Source organism: Apodemus sylvaticus, chromosome 16, assembly GCF_947179515.1.
Source record: "Apodemus sylvaticus chromosome 16, mApoSyl1.1, whole genome shotgun sequence".
NCBI classification, from domain to species: Eukaryota; Metazoa; Chordata; class Mammalia; order Rodentia; family Muridae; genus Apodemus; species Apodemus sylvaticus.
Genome location: NC_067487.1, coordinates 60030073 through 60046030, shown reverse-complemented (window position 1 = coordinate 60046030; position 15958 = coordinate 60030073). Strand labels below are relative to the sequence as shown.

Genomic DNA, 15958 nt, shown 5'->3' with positions numbered 1-15958 from the left:
CACACACACACACACACACACACACACACACACAAAAACAGCATAAGTACTTTCACTTGTAATTTTTAAATACCACAATTTAGACTATAAAACAGTAACAATTTACTAGGTTCTCTGTTATAAAAATTAATACAGCAATTTTTAAAACATTGAAAAGAAAATCGTTTGTGAACGCTATGTCACAGCAGAGGCAACTATGCCCTCTTGCAGAAGACACAAAAGCACAGGTCAATGACTAGTATTTGCTGAGAGGTGGTGGTATAGTTTGATATTCCTGTCAGGTTCCCATTATCTCACACCCCAGCTAATGGGAGGTCAGAAGGGGTAGGAGGATGCAGGTTTCCACCGGACTCCTGGGGCAGGGGTGTGCTCATTCCTTATGTCCACCAAGGAGCAGGTAAAGATGTCAGAGAGACTGTGTCTGTCCACATCTTAATTTAACCACCTTTTCATACAAAAATAGCTCATTAAAAAAATCTTTTTTTTTTTTTTTTTTGATTTGTAGCCCTGGCTGTCCTGGAACTCACTCTGTAGACCAGGCTGGCCTCAAACTCAGAAATCCACCTGCCTCTGCCTCCCAACTGCTGGGATTAAAGACGTGCACCACCACCACCACCTGGCTTCATTAAAAAATCTTAAGCAAAATAAATTACTTATTGTCAAAATGTACTGCATATGAAGCTAAGCTGTGGAGCACTCTTGGGTGTAGAGAAGATGGCTCAGGTAGATATCACCACATATTTCAAACAGCAGGGAGGCCTGAGGTTTACTCCAGCACGCCAGGCTGGAGAAGCAGAGGGAGGATCCCTAAGACCCCGGCCAGCAAGCCTGGCTCTCACCTAGCTCCAGATCCCAAAAAGATACGATCTCAAAAGTTAAGGTGGAGGGCTGGGGAGATGGCTCAGTGGGTAAAGTGCCTGCTGTACACGCATCAGAACTGGATTTTGGATTCCCAGCACTCAAGTAAATACTGGGCTATCTCGGTAGTTCACCTGTGCTCAGGGAGACAGGGACACCCAGAGCACGCTAGGTAGTTAAACTGACTGAATCAGCAAGCTTTGGGTCTGTGAGAGACTCTATAGTTAAGATGGAGGAGACTGAACACTTGATTTCAACTTCAGTCACCAAACATAAGCACCCATATATTCGAACATACCTCCCTCCCCACACACCCCCACACACAAAATGTAGACAGCTCTCAAGGAACCATCCTTAAAGTTGTCCTTTGGCCCCTACACACACAGTGCCCCCACTTCCATATCCATGAGCGAGCCCAAGCCCCCGGGTTCTATCCTGAGGTTGGCTATCCAGGCGACCTATGCATGCTGGTTTTTCAAGACAGGTTTTTTTCTGCCTAACAGCCCTGGCTGTCCTGGAACTCATGCTATAGACCAGACTGACATCGAACTCAAGAGATTAACTTGACTCTGCCTCCTAAGTGCAAGCTCAAAACCAGGCCCAGCTTACAATAATTTTTTTATTTAAAAAAAAAAAATTATTGGGAGACTCAATACTTAGCTTGGCAAAAACATCCAGTTGAAGTACTGAGTTAGATTCTATCAGAAAGAACTGTGTGTTTTTTACTGTGGTAAAGTAGACATACTATTAAAAGGACTGTACTCTAAGAACACACCAATGGTGACTCACTCCTAAGTCCTGAAAAGATATTTCAGAGAAGACTGATATTTGTGTGTTCTTACCTGGTCACAACTTGATGTGTGTAAGCCCTATTGGGGCTCCCAAATGATTTGGCCAGGCCAAAATCTGCCAGTTTCAGAACTCCATTCTCATCTAACAACAGATTGTTTGGTTTCAGATCCTGTATCAAGCAGTTATGAACACAAACAAAATTAAGCAGGATTAGAGGAAAACAACACAGGGATACATTTGGTTACTTATTTACATGTAGACAGATAAGTTATTCCAGACAAGAGACACCCAGTCTGGCTTTGAATTCACCATGTCATCAAAAAGATGACCTTGAACTTCAGATGTTTCTACTCTATCACAGAGTGCTGGGATTAAGGGTTTACCAAATGTGCGGTGAGGACCGAAAACGGGGCTTCATATATGTTGGGCTTTACAACCTGAGCTATGGCCCCAGCACCACTTAACTTTAAAACTCAGAGAACAAAGCTAGATGTAATGCAAGCCTTTAATCCCAGCACTTGGGAGGCAGAGCCAGCCTGGTCTGCAGATTGAGTTTTATCTTAAAAAAAACAAAAGGGTAGTAGGAGATGTTAGACAACAAGAGATCAAAATGGATATGACGGCACACGCCAGTAACCATCCTGAGCACAGAGCCAGCCTAGGGTACAGGGGAAGGTGCTACAGTCAAAACAAAAACAACCAACTGACCGGCAAGGTGGTACATCAGCTAGAGCCACTTGCAGTAAATGTAATGACCTTAATTTGATTCATAAACCCCACAAAGTGGCAGGAGAGAACTGACTCCTGGGAGTTGTCATGTGACTTCCACAATGCACTGCAGCACATACCCAACTACAGGCATGTACCTGCATTCACACGCAAACACATGCACGTAAAATACATAAAACAGAACCCCAACTGACCACCGACAAAAAGTTTAATCAAACTTAAGCAGCAACAGATGTGGTAAAACATGCCCACAACTTTTTGGCCTTCAGGAGTCAAAGCAGAAAAATCATGAATTTGAGGCCAACTAGGCTGCAAGGCAAATTCCAGGCCATCCCAGAATACAAAGCAAGACCTCTCACAGAGAGATGGGTCATTCCTTAGAATCTTACCCTGTGTAGAATCCAGTGCTGATGTAAATATTCTAAGCCCTGAAGAGTCATCAACATGTAGGCTTTAATGTGGGATGGTGTCAACACAAGACTGTTATCCTTTATTATAACCTATAAGTAGAGAGGAAATAAACAGCTACGTTTCATTTTGCCAAATGAACGCTAACAAATAACTCAAGAGATTTAAAATATATTTCATACATAAGAATTTCTACGGTAGGTTATCCAACCCCTCCTTTAAAAGGTGGTGTATGAATTTCCAGAATTAAGTGGTTAAAAAAATAGAGTATCATTGGTTTGGGGAGTAAGCAATACTGTTCCCCACAACTCTGCCTTACAAGTATCGAGTACCTATGGGTTCTACTTGCCTCCTCTTTTTTTTTTCCGAGACAGGGTTTCTCTGTGTAGCCCTGGCTATTCTGGAACTCACTCTATAGAATAAGCTGGCCTCGAACTCAGAAATCCACCTCTGCCTCTGCCTCCCAAGTGCGCCACCACCGCCCAGCTACTTGCCTCATCTAACAAGTGCATACTTTGGGAAACCACTTCATCCCAGCTTGGTTTACATGGTAAAAGGAAGACTGACCTGATCTCTACCTGAGCTCTCCTCTCCTCCTCTTGACAGGACAAAGGCTAAGAACAGACACAAGACCTATGACCTAAAACCTAATACCAGTCTAGAAACCCAAGTAATGCTGGGTGATGGCGGTGCATGCCTTTAATGCCAGAACTTGGGAAGTAGAGCTGATTTGAAGGAAGGAAGGAAGGAAGGAAGGAAGGAAGGAAGGAAGGAAGGAAGGAAGGAAGGAAGGAAGGAAGGAAGGAAGGAAGGAAGGAAGCCAAGCAATTGTGGGAGAATTGAAGGAGACCACGCATTTCCTTACAGGGGTAATTAGACTAGCCTATATGCCTTGAAACTGCCTAGGAAAGTAGAGTGAAGAAAAAAAATATATATATTACATGCCCGTGACTGAAGGCAACAGTAGGAAAGAGAACTGAATCCAATGAGATGATCTGTGAGCTCTGCAGTCAGTTTGTTGTTAGACTTATTGGTTCCTTTTTATTCCTGGGTAGTACCTGCTTGTATAGGCTATACATCCTCTGGATAAAACACATTTTAGTTGTTTCTAGTTTTAGTGAACACCCATACACCAAGTGTTTTTCTCTTGGATATATACCAAACAGTGGTTGCTAGAGCACATAATTGTTACTAATGACTGATTTTTACTGATATTATTACACACACTATAGTACTAGTGAATTAAAGGTACTGATGCTGGGACCTATATAGCAAGATATAGCATTGTTACTGGTCTATATTTAGTGCATTCCTTTGACTGCTTGATGCTGTCATAAAAATCCCTTTTACCTTTGATCTGATAGTAAACATGTCTTTAATTTTATAACAAACTGTACTGCTTTCCAAAGTGACTCTAGAGTTTGGACTCAAACCAGCAATGTATAAGAATTTTAGTTTTGCCAGGCAATGGTAGCACACACCTTTAATCCCAGCACTTGGGAGGCAGAGGCAGGCGATTTCTGAGTTTGAGGTCAGCGTAGTCTAGAGTGTGAGGTCCAGAACAGCCAGGGCTACACAGAGAAACCCTATCTCGAGAAACCAGGGAGAAAAAAAAAGAATTTTAGTTTTAAATCCCTGGACTATTAGTGTTTCAGAGATTAAATGTAAAACTGTGAAGTCTAATGTACAAAAAAAGTCAGTAAGTTAAAGTTAACTTGGTAAAATGCCAATAAAATCTAAATCTTTGTACATAATACTAGCAATACAATTAAATATAAAGAAATTAGAAATCTTTTGGCTTCTGCAAAGATCTGCAAATTTAAGCGATTTTTTTTTTTTTTTGTGCATCGTATTTTCTTTAAGCAGAATAAACAAGCAGGCTTCTCTGTCACTAAGAGGAGTAAGTCTCCAGGAATCCTATCTTACCTCTAAGTCAGTTTCCATAAAATCAAAGACAAGGCTAATGTTAGATTTATGTCCAAATGCATCAAGGAGCTGCAAAGAAAAAAAAAGTTAAATTGTTATTCTCTATTTAATAATATTGGAATTTATTGTTGGTGAATCATTTTTAAAAATTATGTTTGCTTTTCCCCATACACTCTACTGGTAAATTCAGGGCCTTCCGCATGGTAGGCAAGGGTTCTACCACAAAGATACACCCACCAGTCCTTGGATTTTTGAGATATCAGTCTAAGTCAGTAATGCTGATCTAGAACTTGCAATAGTCCAGGCTATCCTTGAACTCAATCCTCCTGCCTCTGCCTGCACCTCTCAGGTGATTAAAAATAAATAATACAAATGTGCACTGCCTGGCTTAAATTTTTAAACTTATGCTGGCAATTTTCTGTGAACCTGAGACTTCTTTATTAAATTTAACATTTGCCCTATTTTTTTTTTCAAACAGGAACTAGTATTCTTGGGTGCAAAAATACTACCCCATTTAACAAATTCACTAAAAACTTAAAAACTCCTTTCCCTAAATTCTGAGTATTAGAATAAATAAATTAATGAAAATTTCACAGCTCAGGCAGAGATGAAACATGCCTGTAAGCCCAGTACTTGAGAGGCAAAGGCAGGCAGATCTTTGAGTCTGAGGCTAGCCTGGTCTACAGAGCAAGTTCAAGGACAGCCAAGGCTATACAGAGAAATCCTGTCTCAAAAACAAAACAAAGAAGAAAATTTCACCTTGGTTCCTCACTGAAAACAATTCCTGGGTCTGGGAATATGGCTCAGCAGTAAAAGCCCCTGCCAAACAAATAAGGACTAAACCAAAGCAGATTTCACAAGTCATGGAGATGCCAGGCAGGAAGAGTGCTGTGCCCGTAATTCCAGCCATGGACAGTAAAGACAGGGCTTCTCTAGTTTAAGTAAAAATAAAAAAGCTTCTCTAGCTTCAAGTTAGCTTAAATAAAAAAACAAAAAACAAACAAACAAAAAAACAAAACCTGTCCACATCACTGAGCTCTGGGTTTGACTGAGACTCAATGAATAAGATGGAAAAGTAATAGAAAATGTTATTCATATGAACCTCAGACTTCCAAATACACACACACAGACAAAATGTATAAACAAACATGCATGCCACACACCTGAAATTTGAGAAAAGAAAAAAAAGGTTTTAATGTTTATAAAAAATTCTTGTCATATATGGTGGCACACGCCCGTGGTCCCAGCACTTGAGAGGCAGAAGCAAATTGTTGAATTCGAGGCCAGCCAGGGTCTACAGAGTGAGTTCCAGGACTGCCAGGGCTACACAGAGAAACCCTGTCCTGAACAAAACAAAAATCAAACAAAATTTCTTAAGCAAAATTCGTAAGACACTTCTTGCCAGGTACAGGATACATACTTGTATTTCCAGTACACAAATTACAGTAATTAACTGAAACACACTCTGGTCCTCATACAGGCAAAAGGTTCTCAATCTAAATGTAAGCTGCTACTTTTAACTATTGGATTCAAAATCATTTCTGACAAAATTAGCCTGTATGGAAGGAAGCATCTGAGTCCTTTCCTCAGTTATATGTATAATGCTAAAGACACTGCTCAGAGCAAAAGAGGGATAGAAAGCACACTTCAGGCTCACCAGCCTTCAACTGTCTGCAAGGTCATCTACGTCAGCCCACCTTCCCGAGCCTCTGATCACAGCCATCATATCCACAATATGGAGGGAGGGTCCCAAAACGCAAACAGCTTAGATCGTACTCACACCAATTATATTTGGATGACTCAGTTCCTGTAAGAGCTTTATCTCCCTTAAGGCTGTTCTATTTATACCTATTGAAAAAGAATGTAAAAAATGAACAAAAATTCTGAAATTTCAAACCTTTTACAAATACATTTTTTAGAAAGGTCATTCAGAAAAATAAACATCTTATTTACACAAAAAGTAACTTTATTTTTATGAGAAAGTTTTTTTTTTCCACATTGTTTTAAGGTAGCTTAACACAGTATATGAAAAATGGCAAATATTTATCTCTCTAGCATATCATTCTGAAATTATTACAACAGCATATACAGACATGTAACACATATGTAGTAATAGGCCTTTAACATTGGAGGAAGACTACATGTCTGTGCTAATAGCAAATTAGCACTAACGAGACCTTTTTTCAATACAAATAACAGACATCAAAATTATAAGTGCTGGCACTTTCACTGATGACTTTTTCATAATAATGGCTAAACAAGGTCTAACATTCTAAGAGGCTTGAGAATAAGAAATAAACCTTTTCCCAATGTGTCCATTCTGCAGGAACTTTGTGTTCTTCTAGGAAGATATAACCTTTTCTTTTTTTTTTTTTTAAACTTTTAGTTTTTTTTAAATTTATTTATTGTTATATGTAAGTACACTGTAGCTGTCTTCAGACACACCAGAAGAGGGCATTTGCTCTCATTACGGATGGTTGTGAGCCACCATGTGGTTGCTGGGATTTGAACTCAGGACCTTTAGAAGAGCAGTCGGTGCTCTTAACCTCTGAGCCATCTCTCCAGCCCCCAATATAACCTTTTCAAAGCAAGTGGAACACCAGAAATGGAAAACAACACTCGACAACTCCCACAGCAGTAGTGAGGGCATCCAGACAAGGCACTGATACCCTCACTGCCCTCCACCACAGCATCTCAGTGTTCCTTGAAATGCTTACATGCTGTTTCTAACTGGACTGACTTTATTCTCTAGAATACTGGTTTTCAGCCTCCCTAATGCTGAGACCCTTTCATGGTTTCATGTTGTGATGACTCCCAAACATAAAATTATTTTCATTGCTACTTCACAACTGTAATTTGCTATTCTTATGAATTATAATATATGTTGTGGATAGCCCTGGGGCTGCTTGTATTTTGATGCTAGTTCTTCTCTCCTGGGAGGGGCTACAAACAGGGAATCAGTCACATACTCAGGAGACTTCTTGTGAACCATCCCCTAATGAATAAAGGAGCCAATCACTGGGCTAGTAGGTGGGACTTCCTGGTTGGATGGAGGATGAGAGGAAGGAGGAGCGTGTTAGGCCTCTTTGAATGGGGATAGTGCGAAGACAAGATGTAGCTACGAGTATCTCCTGGTTTCAATGGCAGATCTGTCAGGATTCACCACTAGAGGATTTAGATTTAATAAAGCTTACAAGATTAGGATTTTAGTTGCTGCACCCAGCAATTGAGTTAACCATAGTTTCTGAACGAAGTTTGTGTTGAGTTTTCCTTCAGGTGGTAGCTCGTCTGGGTCCCAGAGAGAAAGGTACTGTGGCAAAGCAATAAATATCTGTTTACATTGCAATGGCATTGTGACCCACAGGATAAGAACTACTGGAGATGCTGCAATACTCTACTGAACTATTAACTAACATTTTCCTCACTGCTCATATCAGAACATCTCCTGTTTGATCAAATCTCATGTAATACTTACCATCTTTAGCTTCTGACCTGTGTCCAAGTTTGATCTGGAAGAGAAAGAGGGAGAAAAAAGAAGCCAAGACACATATTAACAATGTGTACAGAGGACAGATATGGATCAGGGGTTGAGAACACTGACGGCCTCTAAAGGATCTAGGTTTGTTTCTCAGCATCCACACAGCAGCTCGCAACTGCCAGTTCTAGTGGGATCCAATGCCCACTTCTGAGCTCGGAGGTACCAACCAGCATACAAGTGGTGCACGGACATACATGGAAGTAAAACACTGATACACATAAAATAATAAAAGTTTTATAAATAAAACCAACCAAAAAGTCACAATGTGTGAAAACAATGCATAATCTAAATGCACAAAAACCTACCTACATCTCTTGCCCTCTTCCTCTTGTCCTCTTGGGCATTTCTTTCCCCATTCCCTTTCCCCCTCTCACCATATAGTCCTGGCCATCTTCTTTCTACTTATCTACCTTTTCTCTTTTCTTCTACCTTTCTGCAATAAAGTTTTAAAGTAACAAAACAAACCAGAACAAAAACAACAAAAAACAAAACAAACAACCCCTTAGCTACAAGCAGGACTGACACGATGGGGCATGCTTGTACTCTGAATACCTGGGAGGCAAAGCTCAGACTATATAGCAAGATTCTGTATCAAATAAATCAAAATAGCTGGGACTGGTGGTACATCCCTTTATCTCAACTCTTACAAAACAGGGAAGCAGATCTCTGAGTTTGAGGCTACCCAGGGTTTACATATTAAGTTCTAGACCCTGTCTTAAAAAACATAACAAAAAAAAAAAAATTAGCCACAGTAAAAATATGTAGCAATATGTAGCCCATGAGGATAACAGAAGATCCAAAGGAGCACAGAGAGACATAACATGGTCAGCAGAGTTTGAGCTCCAACACAGCAAAACCAAAGAAGAATCAAGTTTCTATCCTGTTTCTGAACTACACATGCAAACAACTGAATTTACCAACAATAAATTATCTTGGACCTGAAAGATGGCTCAGCTGATAAACCAACTTGAGGCCAAATTCTACAATCTGAGGTTAATCCCCTGCACCCGCAATTTGGAATTAGGAACTCCAAGTTAACTCTTTGACCTTCAGAGCAGGGTTTGGTACATGTACACACACAAAATAATTGTCTCCTTTATATCCGCCCTGCCTCCAACCACTACTTTTGTTTCTTGAGACAGGATGTGATGGTTTGTATATGCTCAGCCCAGGGAGCAGCACTATTAGAAGGTGTGTCCCTGTTGGAGTAGGTGTGTCCCTGTGAGTTTGGGCTTTAAGACCCTCAACCTAGCTGCCTGAAAGTGGACCCCTACTAGCAGCTTTCAGAAGAAGATGTAGAACTCTAAGCTCTGCCTGCACCATGCCTGCCTAGATGCTGCCCTGTTCCCACCTTGATAATAATGGACTGAACCTCTGAACCTGTAAGCCAGCCCCAATTCAATGTTGTCCCTTTTAAGATTTGCCTTGGTCATGGTGTCTGTTCATAGCAGTAAAACTCTAAGACAGAAATTGGTACTAGGAGTGGGGTATTACTGTGATAGGCTTGACCATGCTTTTGTTTGGAAAAATGTAGATTTTGGGACTTTGGATTTGGAGAGTAGAATGCTTTAAATGGGGCTTAATGGGTGATCCTAATAGAAATATGGAAGACTTTGTTGCTAAGAGTAACTTGAACTGTGCTGACCTGGCCCAAGAGGTTTCAGGGGAGAAGGATTTCAGTATGTGGCATAAAGAATGTTTTTGTGGTATTTTGGTGGAAGGGCTACCTTTTGCCCTAGTCTGAGGAGTTTGCCTGAGGCTAAGGTGAAGAGACTCAGATTAACTGCATTGACAAAGGAAGTCTCAGAAATTCCTATCATAAACTTTGTTCTCTAGTTTAAGTAGTAAAGGTGTACCAGGAAATAAGGTGGAACTGAATCCGGTGTTGAAGAAGATAACAAATTAAGGGAGTAGGACTTTGGGGCAAGATCCTACCCAAGAGGAGGAAGAGACTACTGGGACAACTGATGCTGGTTAGCTGGAGCTAAGTAATTAGTGGTGATTAAGAATTGGCCAGTATCACTGAGGTAAAATCTGGGAAGTATTTTCTGAGAGCACAAAGAATCTGTGTTCCAGAGACAGCCAAGGGTATACCTTCTGTAACAGCTGTACTTGGTAATGTGTGGTACTGGTTTTGAAGGTATGAAGGGCTCATGAACAACAGCTGAGGCTTGGCACTGTGAAAAGCCACAGGAGGCCATTGGTGAAGGTAAAGCCTCAGCTACAGTCGATGGCCCAGGAACTAAAGGGGTCATGCAAAGGATTTGAGGCTTGGCACTGTGAAGAGAATCTATGAGAGACTATTGGTGAAGCCCAGTCGCAGCAGAAGATCCCAGTGTACTGGAGATGCCAGTATCATAGAATGATCACCAAGAACAGTAGCATCAATGGAGTGGATCAACCTGAGCTTAGAGTGCTACAGAGAGCAGAGCTGGACAAGTGACAAGAGCACTTTGGAGGAGCCCAGAAGATGTTATGTAGATTCTAGACAATGAAACAAGAGCTGTAACATGAAAATTGCCTTGGAAACCCCAAGATGTTCAAGATGGCAGAGCCATGGGCTATCTGCTGAGGAAAGCTCCTAACAGGGCGTAGAACCAGCCCAGGACAAAGAACTTCATTGCAGTTAACAAAGCCCAAAAAGGAGTTAGAGATCTGAGGACCACTTTTGACATCAGACATTGAGATGCAGAATTTGGAGTTTTCCCAGCTGGTTTCCTGTCTTGCTCTGGGGATTACAGTTAAGTGATTGGATGAATCTCAGAAAAGATCTTGAACTTTGGATTTTTAACACTGTTGAGACTGCTATATACTATGGGGGACTCTGGAAGTTGGACTAAATGGATTTTGCATTATGCTATGTTTAGGTATGGCCCCCATAGAATCATGTGCTTAAACAAGCCTATGGGGGCCGGGGAATGGACTATGATGGTTTGTATATGCTCACCCCAGGGAGCTGGACTAAATGTATTTTTTTATTATGCTATGTTTAGGTATGGGCCCCATACTCATATGTTTGAACAAGCCTATGGGGGCCAGGGAATGGAATATGATGGCTCAGCCCAGGAAGTGGCACTATTAGAAGGTGTGCCCTGTTTGGAGTAGGTGTGGCCTTGTTAGAGGTGCGTCCCTATCCTACATTTTTCACAACGCAAACTTACAAAATGTGATAGATATTAAAAAACAGTAGCACTGAATAAGCATTATGAACTATACAAAGCAACAACCATACCAAAGAACACCATGTTCCGTATACTTTTTACAAGGGCTGTCAATTACAATCACCTCTGGAAAAGTATTCTACCTTAAAAAAATTCGAGAGAGAGCAGGACATTTTATCTTCAAGTCCAAATGTTTGTGGTGTTGACCATCCAGGAGCGAATTAAAAATGGGTGATATTGAAAAGGGCAAGAACATTTTTGTTCAGAAGTGTGCCTGGTGCCACACTGTGGGAAAGGGAGGCAAGCTAAGACTGGACCAGAGCTCCAGGGTCTGTTTGGGTGGAAGACAGGCCAGGCTGCTGGATTCTCTTACACGGATGCCAACAAGAACAAAGGCATCACCTGGGGAGAGGACGCCCTGAGGGAGGATTTGGAGAATCCCAAAAAGTACATCCCTGGAACAGAAATGATCTTCACTGCAATTAAGAAGAAGGGAGAAAGGGCAGACCTAATAGCTTATCTTAAAAAGGCTACTAGTGAGTAATTCCACTGCCTTATTTATTACAAAACAAATGTTTCAAGGCTTTTAATGTTTACCATAATGCAATTCATACACTAAATTCAGATCGTGAATGGCTAACAATGTTTTTGTCGGACAGTCCCAATTTAAGTATAACTGACTTGTCATAAAGTGGATACAATCTTTTTTAAAGCAACAATTCCAGTTGTATCCGTGCTATCACTGCTCTCCCTTTCTCAAGATAAGATTGGGCGTAATTAGTAATGTTTTACTTTCCATAAATAAGGGGTATTGTCTCAAACCTATTAAATGGTTTTATACTTAGATTTATATAACTGGGTATATGAATATGTTTAAACACTGGGAAAATTCTATCAACAGAAACAAGAAGACTCACATGTGTTTCAGTTTGTGTTCACTGGCCTCTTACAGGCAATGGCTAAACACCAGGAAGCAACTGTGTACTCTTGACCGTGCTGTTTTAATTAGAATTCCCCACGTCAAGGATGCTGCCTTTTTACCACCAAAAGGCATTTACTGAGGTTTATGTATAATATCACATAAAGAATATTTAACACTTAAAAAAAAAAAAAGAAAATTCTCCTAACTATATACTACAAACTTTCTATTTAAAAGTAGGCCATGTATTACAGCACAAAATATAAGACACTGACAAGTTGATTATAAAATTACATGGGAAAGAACTCAAAATAGACACACAATAAAAGCAGAATAATTCCATGATGTCCTTTATCATATAGATTTAAGTGATTATTATTTTGCGATGCTTATGTCAGCTAAAATATTTTTAAAAACAACACCAAGACTTCATTCCATCCCCCCTAATACACATAAGTTGTCCTCTAGTATCCACAAGCTCACAACCATCTGTAATGGGATCTGATGCCCTCTTCTGGTGTCTGAAGACTGCGACGGTGTACTCATATAAATGAAATAAATAAATAAATCTTTTGTTTGTTTGTTTTTTGAGACAGGGTTTCTCTGTATAGCCCTGGCTGTCCTGGAACTCACTCTGTAGACCAGGCTGGCCTTGAACTCAGAAATCTGCCTGCCACTGCCTCCCTGAGTGCTGGGATCAAAGGTGTATGCCACCACCACCCAGCTCCTAATGAATGTTAAAAGTAGACAAGAAAACCCCCTTGTATCCACAATTATAAAACCCAATATGTCAACCATATGAAAAGATCTGATCAGTCAACTCAATGTTTTCTTTGATTCAGATACCAGAGTGTACTATGTTTGTCTAGGCTGGTCTCAACTACTAGACTCAGATGACCCTCCTATTTGTCTCTGAGAATATACTCCCCTGTATCCAGCTAAGTCAGGACAGGCGAGACAGCTCAATAGTTAAGAGCACACTGACTTCTCTTCCAGAGGATCTAGGTTTGATTCCCAGTTACCATAAGACAGCTCACAACCATCTACAACACCTGTCCCAGGGGATAAAACATTCTTTTGGCCTCTACACATAGCTACACAGACATACATGCAGGCAGCACAATAAATAAACAAATAAATGCCTACAGATGCGCTCAGCACAGCCCCAGGTATAATGTTAGTAGATTCTTGTGGGCAATGAACTCAGAAGGAAGGATGTCAGAGTCTGGCAGCAGCATCAAGATGACAGAGCGAAGAGCTGCGAAGAACAGGGAAGCAATAGGAACACTTGTCTGGCTGTAATGAAAGGACACCTCTAGATGGAGAGATATCTGAGGGAAATAGAATCCAACCACACCAAGTTCTAGAGAGAAAACATGGCAACCAAACAAAAGAGAAAATAGAACGATCCTGGGACTAGAACGAATCTAGCACGTTCAAGGAAGAGAGGGTCGGCGTGGCTGGGATCATGAGGCAGAAGTAGGCCTGGCAATGACACAGACAGCAGCTCAGCTAAGAGGGAGGGTGGGAGTGGCTCATACCAGGAGTACCATCTTTTGAGAGGCTGGAGCAGGAAGACGGATAGTTTACCTGGGCTACATAGTGAGTTTCAGGACAATCTAGGCCACAGAATTCCTATCTTAAGAAAAAGGAGACTTAAGAGTTTCTGGTTATACAGAGAAGGGCTATACAGAGAAACCCTGTCTCAAAAAAAACCAAAAGAAAAAAAAAAAAACAAAAAAACAAAAAGAGTTTCTGGTGTTTTGTTATTTCTTCTGGTGTTTGGTATTGTTCTAGTGCCTGTTTTCCACAACAGCGGGCTTCGCATACACTAGGCAGGTGCTCCACCATTGAGCCTTGGCCTCCTTTATTTGTTTTTTTGTTTTGTTTTTTGGGGGTTTTTTTTAAGGTTCTATTTATTTCATTTATATGAGTACACTGTCGCCGTCTTCAGACACCAGAAGAGAGCATCAGATCTCATTACAGATGGTTGTAAGTCACCATGTGGTTGCTGGGAATTGAACTCAGAACTTCTGGAAAAGCAAGCAGCCCGGGCTCTTAACCACTGAGCCATCTCTCCAGCCCGCCATTTTTACTTTCTATTTTGAGACATGGTCTTACTAAGTTGCATGTGCTAGCCTTGAAACTTACTCTTTAGCACAAGAAGGTCCTGAACTTTATGTGTGTATGTCTTTAAGGGTGCACAAATGTAGGTGCAGGTATGTATGTTTGTGTGTGTGCATATTCAGGTATGTGTACAGGCTAGAGGCCAACTCAGATGTCCTTCCTCAGACACTGTCCACCTTGTTTCTGTGAGAAAGTGTCTCTCACAGCTGTTCACTACATAGGATATGCTGCATGGAAACAGCCTCTGGGATTTGCCCATCTCCAGCCCCCAGCGCTGGGAATGCTGCCATTCAATTCTCTTGCCTCAGCCTTTGGAGTAATTGGGATTACAGAAATAGGCCACCACGCCCAGCCCAGAGAATTAAGAGTTTGATAAGAGTGGCAGATCACAAAGCACAAGCTAGAAAATAAGAATAGGAGAAGTGAAAAATATACAAGAGCCAGCAATTTAGCCTCCTGGGTGAAGGCACTTCCACCAAGCCAGAGAGAACTCAAGTCCTGGAACCTACAAGCGGCAGAGAAGGAGCTCTGCAGTTGTCCTGGATCCTACACATGCGCCTTGGCACACAAGCGCCCCCACCTGAAAATATTGATACAAAAGTAACTCCTTAAAATAAAACAAAGATAATATCAGAAATCCCTGAAAAGACAGCAAACCAAATACTAAATGAATGAACTGGAGTACTTGGGAGGCTGCCAGATGCAAGGGTGATTATCCACCCTTCAAAGGAAGCAACAGATTCAAAGTAGCCTGGGAACAGGAGCTCAACCACAACAGGCCTCCTCTATGAGGAGACACAGAGCCGTCTTGAGCTGGCTGGCTATAGATTTTAGCACAGGAAGAACAACCAACAGCTCCGTTCTAACGGCTCTGCATTGCTAGCTGTGCAATCTTGAAATCATCTAAGTAGCCTCAGGTACCTCAAGGCTGAAGCGAGGACACCTTTACCTATTTCACATGGAGGTTAAGTGTAGGAGAAAAAAAATGTAAGCCAAAGTTTGATACACAGGAAATTATGTCAGAGTGTTCTTAATGAATTTAAATTTTAAAAATATAAATCTTTTTAGAAAATATACTATTATCAGTATTGCTAATGCCAATGAAAACCTTTCTGTACAGATAACACACACATAACAACCTGGGGCCTAGAAAGATCATGCCATCCAAAGGGACTTAAGAGAGGCTGTACAACAGGGAGGTTGTTGCCTCCCTGACCAACAACCAACTTTTATGGAACAAGACGTTTTAACTTATATCATTTGAGCACAAACTGGTTCAGCCCGAGTTCCATCTTGAAACACAAGACACTAATAAATACTATTGTCTATGTAGTTCTCGTAACTCCCACAGAGTGTGACCGTAGGTGATAAAATGAAGCCTTAGGTAGTCCATGTCTGTAATCCCCAGCACTCGGGAGGCAGAGGCAGGAGGATTTCCACGAATTGGAGACTGGACTACATAGCAAGACTGTCTCACAGACAGAGAGAGCCGTCGATCAA

The 15958-nt window shown here is 41.1% G+C and overlaps 1 protein-coding gene and 1 pseudogene across 2 annotated transcripts in view; one reads left to right on the top strand and one right to left on the bottom strand.

Moving 5' to 3' along the window:
- Positions 1-15958, bottom strand: part of Cdk7 (cyclin dependent kinase 7) — a 29274-nt gene that overhangs the window by 12646 nt on the left and 670 nt on the right. Inside the window, exons 3-7 of one of the 2 annotated variants that reach the window (XM_052159706.1) lie at positions 8189-8222; positions 6494-6561; positions 4714-4782; positions 2769-2879; positions 1701-1819 (exon numbers count right to left, since the gene is read on the bottom strand). In XM_052159706.1, the coding sequence (XP_052015666.1) occupies positions 1701-1819; positions 2769-2879; positions 4714-4782; positions 6494-6561; positions 8189-8222 (401 nt within the window). Of the gene's footprint in view, positions 1-1700; positions 1820-2768; positions 2880-4713; positions 4783-6493; positions 6562-8188; positions 8223-15958 lie in introns of those variants that run through there. The other variant, XM_052159707.1, reaches the window with a different exon arrangement.
- LOC127666753 (cytochrome c, somatic-like) lies at positions 11640-11956 on the top strand (annotated as a pseudogene).